Consider the following 18560-nt stretch of genomic DNA (forward strand, 5'->3'; position numbering starts at 1 on the left):
ATTTTTGGCCACGCTGTGTGTCTTGTGGGATCTTCGTTCCTCAACCAGAGATCACACCCGGGCCCTCAGCGGTGAGAGCGTGGGGTCTTGACCACTGGACGGACAGGGAGTTCCCAAATTCTTTGATTTTAAATAAATGTGCATTTAAAATAAGTGGAGCCCTGCATTTTCCTAGAAAACTAGGGTGGACTTCATTGAGGTAAGGGAAAAATTAATGTTCTTTTAATACACTGGTCTAAATAAACAGCACTCCATGCAGATTGACACTTGGCAGATATCCCTGATGTTTAGTTTCTTTTTCCTTATGGGATTGCTTTGAGCTCTGTCAGGAGTCAGGTTAGAATGTCACTGCCTGTCCTCCTTTAGTGGTATGTAGGCAGGCTTAAATACAGTCACCATCCTCAAATAGCTAGCTCTAGTAAATTAAATGTCGTCTACTACTAAAGAAATACATGGGTTGTAGATGCTGAAATAAACTGGGTTAAAAACATTTATTACACAAAAGAGATGCTAGCTGAAAGAGGCATGTACCTTTGCTCTCCCAACAGTTTCTCCCTTGTAAATGGCATCTCTGAAGGGATGTCCAAATTCCTGGTGTGGGCATGGAGAGTAGACAGCTGAGTCACAGCTGCTAAAATGAGACTATGCCTCCTTCCCCCTCTCCAAGAGAAGAGAAGAAATGAAGAAGGAGGTGAAAGAATTCGTGCCAATAGCTTACTTAAAATTCATGGTTTGAGAAGTCTATGAGATTCTTAGGCCGAGAGGAAGCCATTACTTGACTACATGGGAGTGTTTGGAGCATGAAGTCTGCTTTTCCTAAGGGACCTCTTGTAATTGGTCATAGTTTGTGCAAAAATGTATCTTATTTCTCTAGAGATTTTTCCTGCATTTGTAGGATTGACTGTTATCTGGCCTATAGGTTGTGGCTGCTTGTTTAGTCTGCATTTTGATTTGGTGATACCTGGCTTGCTTGTTGGCTTTTCTCCTCAAGTTTGATGCTACTCTTCCCTTTGAAATGCTTATTCCCATCCATTTGAAGAAAGTTCAGAAATGTCAACTTTGCTTGGATTTGGATCCTGGACTGGTGCCTTACTAGCAATGTGACCTCGAACTAATAACTGAAGTTCAGGTAAACTAAGCTTACCTTAGCTTCTTCATCTACAAAACGGAAGTACTGATAGTACCCACTTTTTTAGGTTACTGTGAGGATTAAATGAATTACTTCACATAAAGTGTTTCGAATAGTACCTTGTCCATAGTAGCCACTCAGCATAGTTAGCTGCAATTATTGCCGTTGCTGCTGGTGCAGTTTTCATCTCTACTATAGTGACATGTGTTTCTTTTACTACTTCTAACACATTTATACTTCTGTATAAATAATATCCTATATATATATAAAGAATATAAAGATATAAAGAATATCCCCTTTTGGTAGTAGCATTGAAGGTGAGTACAGAGAGATAGTAATCTACCAAAAAAGTTAACATGCCAGCTAAGAGGAAGAGCACTAAGAAATTAACATCTGTTCAATATCACCATTATAAATATTGTTTTAGAAATTCCTGTGGATTTAAATAATTATACATACACCAACACACAAAGGAGAACAAAAGTAGCATTATATAGACATTATGAATTTATACTTTGGAGTCCTGGTAGCGTGAATTGTAACATTATTAGATTTACAGCATTGGCAAAATGGCTGGGTACTATAAATTTTAGGAAAGTGGTAGCTTTCCTAAATCTTAACAATAAGCAGTAAGATAATATAATGTGGGAAAGCCTAGAAAGAAATACACACCAAAATGTTTGCACTGATTATCTCTGGTTGGTGGGAATATATGTGATTATTTTTAATTAAAAAAAAACAAACCTGATATTTAGTGCTTACTATGTGCTGTGAACTGTGTTAAATATTTTTTTCATGTGAAAAATAACTCTTGGCTTTACACTTTGTTTGTATTCTTATCAAATATTTTCATTAATCCCCTCTGAGAAACATAAAGCCTTTCTGAGTTTTATTTGTGAATTCTAATGCATCTAAAAATTGTAATTGCAAAAATACATACCAAATGGTACATATTGCAATTTCCTATTACTTATGTCTGCTTGAAGCTGTCAATATGTAGAGAATAGTATTGATCATAGGATTGAAATAAAGCTGCTCTCAATTTTGGAGTGGAAACTTGAAAAATCTCCTTTTTCTGTATGAAAATACGTGTTTATATGTTCTGGTGTATAATGTGTACAATCATGTTGACTGGTTTAGGTCTGCCTTTTCTCCATGGTAACATTGAGATTTGGAAAAAAAAAAAAAGCTATGCCAGACACACTGTGTCCTTAGAGAGATTTACTTTGTGTCTTAAATGTTTAAGACGAGGAGTGTGTTCATTGGTTTTCTTTGGAAGCTGTGGTTGTTATTGTGATTATAAATTTAAGTCTGGGAAGAAAGTTTTACCACTGAAGGCTCAGCCAAGTTAGTGATTGGGCAGGAAGTCAACTCTCCTGCCTTCAATTACTTACTTTGCAGTTCCCTTTCCCTGCGCCTTCTACACCAGGTTTTTATAGTACTATAAAATTTTATTCTTTGACTCACACAATTCTCACTTCACCCTTGGAGGTGTAATTAATGCCATTGAGTCAGATTCAATAGTCTTTCACTCATTAAGCTTTTGTGGTCTTTAAAGAAATTACAGATAACCCAGTTCAAGACTGCATTTTGTAGACACTGCCACAGCCTGGGGCAAGGCCACATAACAAGTCACTAGCTTTTAATGACTTTTAATGTTTTGGTAGAAATAATTTTTCTTGAAAATATGACCATGTTTTAGCCAGTATCTCCACAGCAAAAATAAGTCTTTTGGTCTGTGTTACAAGATGCTTCACATACATGAAAAACAAATCCTAATATGAAGCATAGCCAATCCCTTTTATGGACTACTGAGGGGTGGGGTAGGGGTGGACTGCAGAATCCTTTAAATGGATTATGCTCATCTTGGGGGGTGATATTTGCTTGTAGACCTGATCGAAGCAAGGAGAACATTCCTAGCTTCACACATTTCCCTTTCGTGTGGCAGTCCTTAACAGGTTGGAGGTTAAAACCTGCTGAACAAGAATCTGAATGCCTCTTACTTGTCTTAAAAACTTCTGTGTATATGTGGGCAGTTCTTAAAGAGATGCAACTTCATACGATTCATGGTATCATGAGTGGTTGGCCACTTATACCTGAATTATGACTTTGTCACTTAGATTGAGTCAGCTACAGACTTCATTGTCATATCCATCTAGGCCTCACCTTAGTGGTCTCTGCCCCCTACCCTCCACCCCCTTGGACCCTTCACGCTCTTAGTCTATAGCACAGCTCCCCCACTCCCACCCCTCCCAAGTCTCTTCTGTTTCTTCCCCAAAAGATGCTTTCATTCCTCTGTGTCTCTGTCACCTAGTTTCTGTAACCCAACAGCCCTTCTCCCTGTTACTACCCACTCCATAGAGCATTTCCTGAAAGAATCTTAGTCAAATACAACTACTTGGAGTATCAGCTGACTGCTTGCTCTAAACCATGATTTTCATGTCTCAGTTCCTCCAGTTCTACTTCCTCCATGCATCATCTTGATCAAACTAAAATCTATGTTAACATCTAACTTGTAGTCTAAAATTAAATGCAAAATTGAGAGATAAGAGGAGGGGTTAGGAAGGTACTTGAAGTTGGAAGGTATTTTCCTATTTCCTCTAATAAGGTTAACATGTGATTTCACTAATTGATTGAGTTATATTCTACTAATTGAAAGTGCTTTTCTAGAAATAGGTTTTATTTTACTAATATCCGATTCTTAGAAATGTTTTGAATTAAATAATAAGTAGTAGCCAGATAGTCATAATCATAATCCAAGCATTTCATATGGAAATACATATATGTATGCATTCTCTGACAAAGATATTAACCCATCCTTTGCAGATAAAGTAGCATCAGAAAAGCTTTAGACATGTTTAGCTCTCTATTATGCCGTAATCTAATTTTCATTCTGGTTGTACCTTCAGATGAGGCCTGAACTTACTGAAGTGATAAGTGGAAAGGAACTGCATTATATCATTAGATGTCAGGAGAATACTAGGAAGTTATACTCAAAGCCATTCTTTTAGATAATTTTATTTTGGAATGACGATGCTATTGCTGTAATCAGTCTTATCTTGAATGGTTTATCATAGACTGTTACTTCTCATAAGCAGTTTTTCTTTGTTTTCCCAATCTGGTTAAATATCCAGTTGAAAGAATTGGTGGCTATGGAGGGATACTTTCATATCACTGATCTCCTATGACATGTTCTTCTTCCCATTTGTGCATTTGATTCAACATTTTTTTTACCTCTATCTTTGCATCTTTTTATTGTCTTAACATTTACCAAATAATTGTAGATTCTATATTGCCTCTTAATATATGCTTTATCTTTATCTTCATGAATCGATAGTGTTGAATATTTACATTTCTCATGTGAATTAAGTATTAAAATACCTTACCTGGTGCTCATTAGTACAAAGTTTGTGATTTTATTTGTGAATAATTTTGCTATAAGTGTCCTTCAAGCTTGAAGGTAGTTCTTGTCTTTGGATGCTATTGAGAAGACCCATACATAATTTGTTTTGCTTTTTCTTTTTTTGGAAATGGGCTGGCCTAGCTTGTATTTATAGGACTGAGGACTGCACATATGTGAACATTTATGTAGGGTAGATTTCAAGAAGTCTTATTGCTGGTTTGAAAGGCAAGTGATTAAAAACCAAGTTGCCCCCCCCCAGCCAAAAGTGCCTTTTGCTCTCCTGTTGTTACCCTGTGTACTGTTAACACTAGATATTATTAATCTTTAAAGTTTTGCAAATTATATGAACAAAAATGCTCACTTTTGTTACAATTTGCCTTTACTCGAATAGTGAGGATGGTAAACTTAGGTTTACTAAGACATTAATTAGGGGCAATTTGTTTTTACTAATTATTTGCTAGGATAGGCTTGTCAGATTTGCACTGTAATAATGTCTTTTATTTTATCTATTTTTAGAGCTTTGACAGTTTCAAAATACAAACTATGACTTGAGGTGAGAAGTGAGGCAGGAAAGCTGTCCTGCTGCACAGCAGATACCATACTTCAAATGCTATCTCCATACTGTTAACTGCTTTTAATCTATTATTCAAATCTGTGTGCCAGCTTCTCACCCCTCATATTTGAAAATAAAAGATTTCCAGGTTTTCATGGTTCATTCTGAAGAAATGTGTTTGCCTTTTATCTGTAAACTGTACAGTTCAATGGATTTAAAGTCGGTCATTATGTTTTAGAGCAAAACCTGGAGGGAAGATTAAAGTAAGTATGTTAAATAAATGGGATATAGTGCTTTCAGTCAATCATCCAAATTTGATGAGAAAGGATATTTCAAGTCTGTAGACAGTTTTATACCTACTATTCTTGGGAGCCAAGAGCCGCTGATATGCATGGAGTTTGCAACAAAAGAAAGTTAACTTATCTGTACGAAATTATTCTTCCAGGTCCAGACCTCTTTTCTGCACTGAAGCATTTTTTTATATTTTTGAATTTCACATGAAATTCTATTTCAGGCAGAGTCAACATCTTTAAAATATTTTTATTATGTAAGAATAGTTGAATTGTAGTTTATATTTTAGGAGTTCTGCTAGGGAGTAGAGTCAGTGGTGGCATGAATTTCTGACATAACTGAATTTTTTTTATCATATGAGCTGCTTTATCTTTTTACAAAGGCTCAGGAATGATGGGATATTGTTGTAAGCTCATTTTCTGTTTTCTAATCCTTCAAATTTTGGTCATACTACTTTAAAAATGTCATGTAAATATGAAACAATAATAAGGATCTCACCTAGATGTTTTCCGAACTAAAACCCAAACTTGATGCCTAAATGTGCATAGCATGTAGCTTTACTAGCCATGGGGTATTTTGGAGAGATTTTTAAAATTAATTGGCACAGCATTCCTATGTAGTAGGTAGAAGTAGAAATGGGGAAGTGGAGCCAAATTGGTTGGTTTTTTTTGGTATTGAAATGAGAAAATGAGGATACAGCCAGATCTGAATCTCACTCAGTGAGGCCCTGTGTAATACCTTATTCATCATTCTCCCAATTATGACTCTCTTCATTAGATTAGACTGACTGTTGACTTACATATCACTTAAATGTCTGTGTTGAGCATTGGTTTTTGCTGGTTGAGGGATCTTTATTTTATGTGGTGATTCCACTAAATGGTAACCATATGCACTGTCCTGAGAAAGGAAATTTGAGCAGAGAAAGTTATAATTCAGCCTTCAACACTGACTTGCTCAGAAGTTGAAGTTTTTAAAGGCTAGTAAAAGTCTCACCAAAACATTAGTTAAAGCCCCGATTACTTCCTTTATGAGAAAGGGGGTAGAGATCTCTGACAACAAGGTCTCTAACATCACTCAATATTAATGTAAGGATTTCCTGTGTTTGGGTGAGTGGCTTCTTTGCTGTGGACTTGGTAAAAGGCCAAACTGACTGCTTAAATGATGCTTAGAATGAAAGAACTGGTTACTACATCTGAAATCAGTAGTTAATATACTGATAGAAATGATAATGTCCAGCTTTTTTTTCCTAAATAAAGAAAATGGCAGAAAGAACTATCTTTACTCTTAAGAATATATTTTAAGAACTGTGGAAACCCAAACATTGACCTGTATACCTTCTATATTACACCAAGTCTAGAAACATTTCAATAGGAAAGGGGCTTCATATCAATGAAAAAATAATTTTTTCTTTTTACTTTAAAGATGCATTTTAATTAACTAAATTAGTTATTTTTTTTGAAGTGTATTTCAGTCTTACAAAACCGAACTGTTGAACTTCTTAAAATGTAGCTGAGCATATTTGATTCCTTTGCCAACCTGCTATAAAATTTTGAATTCAAAACCTCAAGGCAGATCTTTGCCCTTCCTCTAGGAGGTTGGGTTATGGAATTCTGTTTTACATGGCTTCAGCATTTTGCAGAACTCCCTTCATAAATGAAAAATGATCCATCACCCATCATGCTTGAGCTGAGTCAGGAGCAACTGCTGAAATAAGCCAGAATGTGTCTGATATGGGTGAAGTGGAGCCCCCCAGGAATCCCTCCATGAGAAAGAAAACAAAACAAAGAAATGTTTAAATGTGAGCTTGGATGGTTTCCAGTTTTACCAAAATGTAAATATGGTTTCAGTTGTGAATTTTATTTTTCAGTACATTTACTCTCTATTACTTTGTTCAATGGGTTTCTCTAGATTGTGTATCTAACGCTAGACAAAATAGATGAGATTTTACTGGAATAGAAAAAAATGATGAAAAATAGGAAAAGAAACTTGGGTAAATACATTAATGATCTTTGCAAAAACACCTGGTTTCTTATCCTAGGATTCATGTCAGGGCTACTGCAAAAATTGCCAGAACAAAATTGCTTTTGATTTATTTTAATGTTTTTAAAGATAGAAAAGCCACTTGTTTATACGTGTTTTAGGGGAGATGATGTGAAAGTGAAGGTTGCCAAGTAAGAGTGATAGGACAGTGCTATGATCATATACATTCTTAGCCTTAAGTCACTGTGTTGAAATACAATTCTTTGCTGAAGTTACGAGTTAATCAGCCTGGCTTTTATAGCTCTGTCCAATAAAGAACCTTTCCTATTGCTGGCATCAAGTCTAGGAGACTTTGACATGTAATATGGTTGAAAGGTTACTACATTTTGTCCACAAAGGATGCAGCACCCCGTACTATCACCTGGGTGAGATGGGTAGTGCTCCCTTTGTTGAGCAATAGCTTGAGGTTATGCTGATTGAAGGGAGCTGTACTGTATGATTCTGAAGATGTCTAATCACACTTCATTTGAGGAGCCATTTAATGTCATGGTCAAGAGTAAAGAAGCTATATAGTACCTGGGTTCAGATCCTGACTCTGACACTTTCTTTCTCTGTAACTCTGGGAAATTTTAATTTTTTCTAGTATGAGGTACTTTTTATTAATATGTTTCTTTTACATTTTAATAAACCTCTTTTCATCTGTGAAATCATTTCTATGGCTGTTTGGCATGTAATCATCCATTAGCTCCATAATGAGGCTGGATGAAGTCACATATGTACTGTCAGGGCTGCCCAGGTCTCAAAGGCTTATTTTTGGACCTCAGCTTGTACCTGAGACCTGAAAATTAGGCATAGAGACTTGGATTGCTTACATCTGTCTTCTGGGTACCCTCCCACAATGGACATATGCTTGTGTGTTTTGGAAACAGAGGATTGCCATCCTGTTTTCTTTTTCTCATGTCTATTGGGTTGGCCAAAAAGTTAGTTATGGAAAAACCTGAATGAACTTTTTGGCCAACCCAATACTTCCCTGATTCACGCAATTACTCTTAATTTTATTTCACTTACAGAAAGAGCACCCGACTAGTGGCCCATAGTTGGAGATAATAAATGATTGAGTGAATAAATGTATTTGTGTTCACACATACTGTATATTTGACTATTTGCATGCATGTATGTATGTATCGATATATGCTGGGTCACAGTGTAAAATATATTTCCCTTTGTTGTCTGAAAAGCTTGAAGCCCAGACTACGGGACCTTGAAAGCTCTCTCATATTCTCACTTTCTGATTTAGACCTCTGTCCAGCCAGACAATCTGATTTGGTTTTAGATGTAGAACTGTCATTCAGACCCCATTTCCAGTTTGAGTTTCCTGGCTGTGGCCTATTGCCACTCGTCTTGATATATGAGAAAGAAAATCAAGTCATATGGAGGTGATGCAGAAATCAAAGACCCTTGTTTGTATGCTTTTAACCAGACTGTGTACTACCTATAATTTTCAAGGATACTTAAGATCAGAGTGATCTAACCCAGGGGTTGGTGAACTATGGCCTGATGGCTAAATCCAGCTTGCCACCTGTTTTTGTAATAAAAGTTTTTTTAAAATTTAATTTTATTATTATTTGGCTGCATCGGGTCTTAGTTGCAGCATATGGGATTTTCATTGCAGCATGCGGGATCTTTCATTGCGGCACCTGGGCTTCTCTAGTTGCATCGCACAGGCTTCTCTCTCGCTGTGGTGCACGGGCTCTAGAGCGTGCAGGCTTAGTTGCCCTGCGGTATGTGGGATCTTAGTTCCCCAACCAGGGATTGAACCCAGGTCGCTTGCATTGGAAGGCGGATTCTTAACCACTGGACCACCAGTGAGTCCCATAAAAGTTTTATTTGAACACAGCCGTACCCATTTGTTAGGTATTCTCTGTGGCTGCTTTCTTGCTACAATGACAACAGTTATGTAGTTGTGACAGAAATGATATGGTCTGCCAAACCTAAATATTTATTAATTGGCTTTTTACAGTTGAAGTTTGCTGACCCTTGATCTAAAATAAGGTGTTTCCTTATTGAAAGCATGTCTGATGAGTGTTCAGGGAAAACTGGGTAATGGTAATATGATAATATTGTCTTTATGGGAACTCTCTTTAGTCTTTCTGGATAAACTATATGGAAACCATAAGTTTCTTTCTTTGACTTTTGCTGTTTAATATGTGCATAGGTTTGCATTTGTATAGCATATATACAGAGTACACTGTTAAGAATGGAACATGAAAAAATAAGGTGCTGTTAAAAAAAAAACTTGTTGAGTGTTAAGGGCTTTACATGCATTATCACTAATCCTCATACAACTGTACTATAGCTATTATTATCTTGATTTTATTGGGAAGGAAATTGAAGCTCAAAGAAATAAAATAGGAAAGCTGTATATGTGCTTAGCCATCTCTCTATGCTTCATCTAGAAATGCTGTCTCTTTCTTCTACCATCTGAGTGGTGGTATGTACCAGTTCCTTAAAATTCCTTAAGTCTTCCTAATTGAAGTTGAGGAGATGTTAATATTGCTTCTCTGCAAGGATGGAGGGGAGTAAAACTGGACTTATTTTTCTATTCTGGTTAATTTAGTCTTATTAAAAGAAGATTATTCAGTCAATTGGAGTATAGCATTTGCTTCAAATCATAGACAATTTGAATAGAAGTCTTACTAGCTAAATAATCTTGGATTGTATGTATTAAACATATATTCTTGGCTAGAAATGGAACTCTAGAGATGAACAATTAGATAATTTATGGGTGTGTTTGAAATGTGCTCTTCTCTCATCATTAAGAGTCATTTATATCTATCAATAAATGTTGGGTTTGGATTTCCATAATGTGTTTCAAGTTCCTTTTCCTTTATGGAGGAGCTAGGCTCAAATAATATTTTCTTCTACTACTTAACTACTAGCAGGGCAAAATAGTTTTTTTCTGGATCTGAAGTTGTTATCTTTTAAGGAACTCTTATTCATCAATTTTCTTGTTTTTCTTCATTAGATCTTCTTTGTTATTGAACCAGAGTGTCGCATTAAGACCAGTGACTCATACTTATGACCTCAAAGGCATTCGTCCTTTGCATCTACTTGGATTTTTTTTCCTATTTGAATTTCAGTACTTAAATTGAGAACAAGCATTGTTTATCCTTAGACTGGAGGTAAACTTCCTAAGCATTGACTATGATAAGTCAATTCTTATTTTGTATCTTCAATATTCCCAAAAGTTGAAAGGAAAAAAAAATATTTTAAGATATCCCAGTAGATTTCAGAGGAAATATGAACTTTATTTAAAAGCATCAATTTTTACACTTTGTAAAAATCTGCTTTTCTGGGAGAAGACAATATTGACTCAGATTATGAATGGAATTACATTTAAGAGATTCAGTAATAAGTTACTTGTCTGTTCTTTTAAATTTTTTTGTGTGAAATGTATCACCTTCTTTGTAATGAGTTTTGGGGCTTATACCAGTAAAATTATATTATGGTTCTGATTAGCATAGACAAAGATGATCTATTCAAAGTTAGTTTAATTCAGTATTTCATGTGTCCTAATGTGACATATATTAATCTTTCAATGTGTTCTTAATGGAAGAAAGATTATTTCAAAGTTGATGATCACTTACATGAGCAAATTTGTGTATCACAGCTTAATTCACAATTGGAAAATATTAATTTGCCCATTTTAGAGGGTCATAAAACAAGTGTTAAGGACATTGCATTTGCCAACATATTTTGTCTAGGACTTTACTCTTACTTTTCAAAACCCTGTATATTCCAATCATTTTAAGAAAATAAAAACAAAAATGATCTGTATCTTGAGCTAAATGAGCTTGTTCTTTACAAGTAGTAAAGAACCATGAAAGATAATTCTGTGTGTTTCTTGCTATTAGATTCAATCAGAAAATTAAGGCTGCATAGGTGCCTTGGAGGGGAGAATGTGGAAGGTCCTAGCACAATAGCTTTCAAAAGAATGTCCTCCATAAAATGTTCACAGTTGTCCAGGGCCTTACTGACCTTTTATTTTTTTCCAATTCAACTTTGTTCTAAATTAACCTGACCCTGGGTTTTATTGAAAAGTTTGATATCAGAAGGGATTTGAGTTTAGTATTCATTCTTTTATGATTCCACAGAAAGAATCTCTATTTCCATACTCTCTCATAGAACTGTCTGTTTAAATAAACACTCAAGAATCTCACTAAATGCTAGATGTTTAGGCAATATAATTTTGGGGATAGGAATACTTCTATTTTTTGTACCTAATGTTTCTTAGTATCTGTCTTTTGAGTTGCTTAGGAATGTAAAGAAATTCAGGCAAGTCCAAATTAGCTTGACTTTTATTTTCAGGTGAACAGCTTGCAAAGCCCCACAAATGGGTTGTCATAGTGGAAGCAGACTGTTGCAGTGAAAGATCTGTCCTTTAGCTGACAGACTGGTATAGAGGAATTAGCAATCTGTGAAATGGCTCTTCTGAAGTAATTTTCCTCCAAGGGTCAAGGAACTTGCAGTTGCCGTTTTGCTGAAATGATTTTGCTGTACTCCCTGTAGTCCTGTCACCAGTAGCAAATACAAAAACTGAAAATGTAAGGTGTTTCCTTGTTCATTTTCATCCCCTCTGCCTCAGGACATTTCTTGAGCACCATTTCAGTATTGCCTCCTTTTGTCTAGCTCAGTGAAACTTTAAATTCATAAATTATGTTTTTGTTTATGAATTAGAACCTTGCTACTTCTCTTTTAAATAGATCATAATACTATATGTAAAAATGTCTAAACAGAGGAGCATGTGTATAGAAGACTATGTATTAAAGAAGACTTTGTTTTTAGGGCTTTCTAGTGAGCCTTAAATGGTAAACTGGGATTATGCAAAATGGAATTAGCTCAAATTATATTATGTGCTATCTGTTGTAAGGTTGAACCAAATTATCTACCTCCGTTTTCCCCCATTACTCTTTAAACGCTACATAGCTGTTGTTATTATTGTTGTTATCATTATTATTATTAATGTGGCTTGAATTGTGTCATACTCCTGGATAAAATCCTTTAATGGCTTCATACAATTATAGAATAAAATCTAAATGTTTTATAGTATCTAAAAATCTTTCATATTTAGTTTTGTTTCTATTTTGTCCCCTACCTACTTTTCATGCTCATTACACAGAATTATTTGAGATTATTTGAGACTCTCCAACATCTCATGTTTCTTTAGATTTGTTATGCCCTTGCTTTTGCTTTTTTTCTAATTTCAATCCAATTTCCTTTCTGGCCTGGCACATCCTTCCTCATCTTTAGGCCTAACTCCATGAAGCCTTCCAAAACCAACTCAGGTATAGGTAGCCAATTCATTTCTCATTTGTGTTCTTTGTGACTTTGGTCATACTGTTATGATCCCTTGTAACATGCTGTATTTTATATATATATATATATATATATATATATATATATATATATATATATATATATATATATATATATATATACGTATATATATATATGTATATATATATATACTCTCCCATGCATGTCTCTCTATCCCATTCATCAGGCCAATAATAGTATTTTTTGTATCTTTTATACCCAGTTTGATACACTGTATTAGTCCTTAACTTTGAAATACAAAATTCTTTACAAAAAGATTCAAAACATCTTTTACCAAAGATTTATTCCTATGTTACACATGTGGTGGATAGATATATTGTACCTCTTAGATTAGAATTTATTGTAAATTATAAAATAAAAAGTCGTCTTTAAAAAATTCTTCTATCACTCAACTCAGATCGACCAGGAACTTTCCCCAAGACTCTTGACTGATATGGGAGTGAAGTGCAGCAAATAACAGAGGTTGACCCACTTATTTTGTATAGCTTTTCCTAGTTGTTATTGCTAATAAGAATCCTGGAGTCTAAAATTAACAATGGCCATGAAGGACAGCAATTAAGCCCATTTGTCTTCCAAATGAGCCAATGTAGGTTCCATTGGTAGTTTAAATTTATATAAGGAGGTCACTGACACTATTACAAAGGTCAGTGGAAGCCCTAAAGGTATGGGTTGCACAGCAGTAAGTCATTTTAGGATTGTGAGAGCAAATTATATTTTGAGAAAAACTATCCCCTTGCTATGTGAAGATTCATTTCCTAGCAACCTCTTTTCATTGATTAATTTTAAATTAAAAAATAAATCATTTTTCATGAGAGCATTTATATAAAGGCTGTTTTAGGCGTATTTAAAAGACAACATTAAGCTTTCAAGCTGCTGAAGTTTGGTTATTTTAAAGGATTGATGTGGTCATAAGAGTGATTCAAGGATACCCATATATATATATATATATATATATTCCACTTTTGAAAAAGGTTCTTTGGGCCATAGTGTCATCTGGACATTTCTGATTTTTGCCTTCTTTGCCTGTAATGCTGGCTTGTCTCTGTCATTGGTGAGGACTATAACTTTTTTGCATATTCAGATTGATAAATTTTTGATGAGGAAAGTGAATTCTCTGTTTACAGAGAAGAATTTATAGGCCTGAAGTTTACCACCCCCTAGCCTGCTGTTTGGTCAGAGAATTCACTGAGCTTCTTCACAGAGATCCCCGTGGAAACTAAACAAATAAGCTACTTGAAGGGAGACAGGTTATTGGTTTTTCTCATTAAACCTACTGCTGAATTTTCATTAGTTCTAATCCATTTTCTTTCAATATTAGACATATAGGCCAGTTCTGATTTTCATGAATTGAATAAACTAAATATGTTGAGTTGTGTGTGCCTGTATATGTAGGCTGAGAAGCAAAAGTAATTATTCTACTTCTGCCATAAAATTACCCCAGAAAATAAAGCCAGAAAAAATGACTGATGTAATGGGGAAAGGCTACCTCCATTTTTAAAAAAGAGATTATTAAATAAAGTGGAAGTAGTGAGAGAGATTGTAGGCTAATCTGATCAGTTTTATGCTTCGTTCAGTTTTTCTCACTTTTAAGTCGTAATTGTGTGTGAAAGCAATCTAAATGAAGTATGGAAGCATGTTTCACTGACCTCAAACACTTTAGATCTCATAAAGCTGTAAGTATTTCATTTGCTATTATGAGTAGATTTCAAAGTGTTCTTCTAAAGCAATAAATTTGGTAAATTTAATTATTAACGTCACCTTTTTGAACTTGCTGTATAAAGAAAGACCATTTTCACTTTTTTCTTTCCTCCCCTTCTCCCTGCTAAAGTTGTTAAAAACTATTTAGATTGCAGGTGGTTTGTATATTTCCGGAAAGCCTCACTATTACATATATCTTCTAATATTATTCATATCTAAAAATCTCAGCCTTACTTCTGAGGCTCAAACCACTATCTAATTCACACAAGATACGGATAGAAATTTCATTTTATGTGAACATTTAATGAAAATAGTGATAAATAGGAGTACCATTTATTATTAAATTTATGAGTACCACATTGTACATTTCAGTATAATGTTTTCTTCTCCAGCACATTCTACTGTTTAGAATGTAACAGTAGTTCTTCTTTTCCCCTTTCAGGTGGCTGTACTTTTGATGATGGTCTGGGAGTTTGTGATTACCACCAGGATCTATATGATGACTTTGAATGGGTTCATGTTAGTGCTCAAGAACCTCATTATCTGCCACCCGAGATGCCACAAGGTGAGAATCCTTCTGTTTATCCAGTGTTGGAAAAATCTGTCTGGAATGTGTAGCATTTTCTTATGTTAGGTATAGTACAAGAATTTAATTATTATAATAAACTAGTGTGGTCAAACTGATTGACCCCATCAAAGACCCTTGATGGATTCTTTGCCTTTCCCTCAGTAACTTTATATAATCCTATTTTCCTCAAGAATGTTCACTGTATCTTCATTATCTCTAACTCTGGAAAAATAGAAACATTAGTTTTTTTTCCCCTGTTCAATAAAAAAGCAAAATGGAAATGAAACCAAGAAATAAAAAAATAAATAAAATGAAGAACAAGCCAAATAGTCTAAAAATGAGTTCAGCTCACTTACTACCTATTCTATTAAATCACAAGATTTTATCTAATCAGACTGAAGGGAAACATCTTTATTTCATGGTAGGGAGAGAGCTTATCTCATTCCACTGGCCATGAACATGCCAGTGGCTCTGAGGAGAGGCAGCCTGGAGACCAAACTGTCAAACGGAGAGATCTTTTTTGAGTGGATAATAGAAAAATAGGGCCGAGCCCTACTTTCTTTACCTTGACCTTGTTATATCCTTTGAAGTTTGGTTTTGTGAAATAGAACATCTTCTTATTGTTTAAGCCAGTTTGTGTTTTCTCTTAACTGACATAGAATATTAACATATACATACCATTGTATACACTAGCAGACTAATGTTTGTGCCTTCAATTCTGCATATTAATTTTGAATTAATTCCAAGCTCTGTGCATATATGTTTACCAATAACTTATTAAATTGAGAAATTGAAAATGCAGATAGGAATTTTAAAATACTTTACTAAAGAGAATGAATTATTTTTCTAAAATTTAGAAATACGCATGGAATATAATTATGCTCACATATATAATATACAATATAATTATATTTAATAATGTAATTCATTAGTTACTATTTAATAATATGTAATCACTTTATTATAGTATATTATCATACATAATTGATGGGATGATTGCCTATTATTAGTAACTTAAGTTTTAAAATATATTTTCAGTATTTTAATCATGATTATATACACTTTATAACTAATTTTTCTTATTGGTCCACACTGTGATGTACTGTTTGAGAGTAGGGTGAATTAAATCTACTTTTTATTCTAAATTGTCACTTATCCCCCCACACCTCCAGACTTTCTGTTTTGGTATCCATAAGTTTGTTTTCTAAGTCTGTTTCTGTTTTATAAATAAGTTCATTTGTATCATTTTTTTTAGATTCCACATATGAGTATATCATATGATATTTGTCTTCTTCTGTCTGACTTACTTCACTTGGTATGACAATCTCTAGGTCCATCCATGTTGCTGCAAATGGCATTATTTCATTATTTTTTTATGGCTGAGTAGTATTCCATTGTGTGTGTGTATGTGTATATATGTACACATATATACCACATCTTCTTTATCCATTCATCTGTCAGTGGACAATTAGGTTGCTTCCATGTCTTGGCTATTGTAAATAGTGCTGCTATGAACATTGGGATGCATTATCTTTTTGAAGTATGGTTTTTTCCAGATATATGCCCAGGAGCGGGATTGCTGGATCATACGGTAATTCTGTTTTTAGTTTTACAAGGAACCTCCATGCTGCTCTCCATAGTGGCTGTACCAGTTTACATTCACACCAACAGTGTAGGAGGGTTTCCTTTTCCCCACATCCTCTCCAGTGTTTATTGTTTGTGGACTTTTTAATGATGGCCATTCTGACTGATGTGACGTGATACCTCATTGTAGTTTTAATTTACATTTCTCTGATAATTAATGGTGTTGAGCATCTTTTCATGTGCCTACTGGCCATCTGAATGTCTTCTTTGGAGAAGTGTTTATTTAGGTCTTCTGCCCATTTTTTGATTGGGTTGTTTGTTTTAGACTCATTTAGTTGTATAAGTAGGTTTGTATTTTTCTGTCAGAGGTACATAACCTTATTTCTCTGGTACATTTTAATTAAAGAAACTCCTGTAATATTTCAGCTGAGTTTTCTCTGTGGTACATTTAGACTGAATTTTTTATATAAAAGTAAAAAGGGTAGGCTGGGATGCACATATTTTGACTGTTTATCATCAGAGAACAATCAGAAAGATGTTGATTTATGGAAATGTTACCATTGTTAATTACTATTGAAGATGGGTAATGAATAGCTGAAGAGATACTGCTCAGGTGACCTTGCTGGTTCACCTTTGATGAACAGCTTAATCGGTGGTTACAGTACGGGATGATGTGCACAGAAAATGAAAGTGGTAGAAATTCAGCCACATCTTCCAATTAATAGGACATTAATTAATTAATCATACAGAGGAGGGAAAAAGGTCACAGCCACTTTATTTTTGCCAAATATAATTTGTGTTTGGCTTTCAGAGAAGGTGAAAGAAAGCATCCATGTATATATTCTTCTTTTACTGTTCTCTTTTTACAATCTATACTGTTTTTTTCATTTTCCTTCTGATATTCCTTTAAAATGATCACTGAACATTATCTATTCATAAATTGGGAAAAAGGAGACATTTAGATTTATCTTATTAAAAATTTATGAATGATAAATTTATTTTAAAGTAAATAGTCAGTAAATGTTAATGCTTACTTTTTTCAATTATTAAAAAAAGAGAACTCAAACATTTACCAACTCGAAAGTAAGAAGGCTGGACCTGTGATGCAAACTTGTTACTGAACTCTCTTTACAATACTTGGACATTGTTAATTGACTTTTGTTTATTGATCTTTTTGGAATGAAAAGGTAGACAGGAAGATGAAAGAGAGGGTGAATAAATAGATTAGAATAAGAAAAGAATTGGGCTTCCCTGGTGGCGCAGTGGTTAAGAATCCACCTGCCAATGCAGGGGACACGGATTTGAGCCCTGGTCTGGGAAGGTCCCACATGCCATGGAGCAACTAAGCCTACGTGCCACAACTACTGAGCCTGTGCTCTAGAGCCCACAAGTCACAACTACTGAAGCCCGCGTGCCTAGAGCCTATGCTCCACAACAAAAGAAGCCACTGCAATGAGAAGCCCGCACACCACAATGAAGAGTAGCCCCCGCTCTCTGCAACTAGAGAAAGCCCACGCGCAACAACACAGACCCAACGCAGCCAAAAATAAATAACTTAATTAATTTAAAAAAAAAGAGAGAAAAGAATAAGAAAAGAATGAAGATGGGTAGAAAAGAAGAAAATTATTTCTTCTCATTTGAAGATGTAATGCTGTCAATAATTGCTTAAAGTGTTCTTCAGCAAAACTGCCTTTGTCAGATGACAATGATGGTGGCTGAAAGGCCAGCTAAGTATGTTTAAAATAGCATGCAAGGCTTCCCTGGTGGTTAAGAGTCTGCCTGCCGATGCAGGGGACACGGGTTCGTGCCCCGGTCCGGGAAGAGCCCACATGCCGCGGAGCTGCTGGGCCCGTGGGCCATGGCCACTGAGCCTGCGCGTCAGGAGCCTGTGCTCCGCAATGGGAGAGGCCACAACAGTGAGAGGCCCGCGTACTGGAAAAAAAAAAATAGCATGCAA

The 18560-nt window shown here is 35.1% G+C and overlaps 1 protein-coding gene across 4 annotated transcripts in view; it reads left to right on the forward strand.

Annotated features, from left to right (window-relative positions):
* The window catches only part of PTPRK (protein tyrosine phosphatase receptor type K), a 572360-nt gene that overhangs the window by 115020 nt on the left and 438780 nt on the right, over positions 1–18560 (forward strand). For all 4 annotated transcript variants that reach the window (XM_082633381.1, XM_082633383.1, XM_082633382.1 and 1 more), the window contains exon 2: positions 14894–15016. In XM_082633381.1, the coding sequence (XP_082489507.1) occupies positions 14894–15016 (123 nt within the window). The remainder of the gene's footprint in view (positions 1–14893; positions 15017–18560) is intronic.

The sequence above is a fragment of the Mesoplodon mirus genome (genome assembly GCF_964341445.2).
Source record: "Mesoplodon mirus genome assembly, chromosome: 10".
In the NCBI taxonomy this organism is placed as follows: domain Eukaryota; kingdom Metazoa; phylum Chordata; class Mammalia; order Artiodactyla; family Ziphiidae; genus Mesoplodon; species Mesoplodon mirus.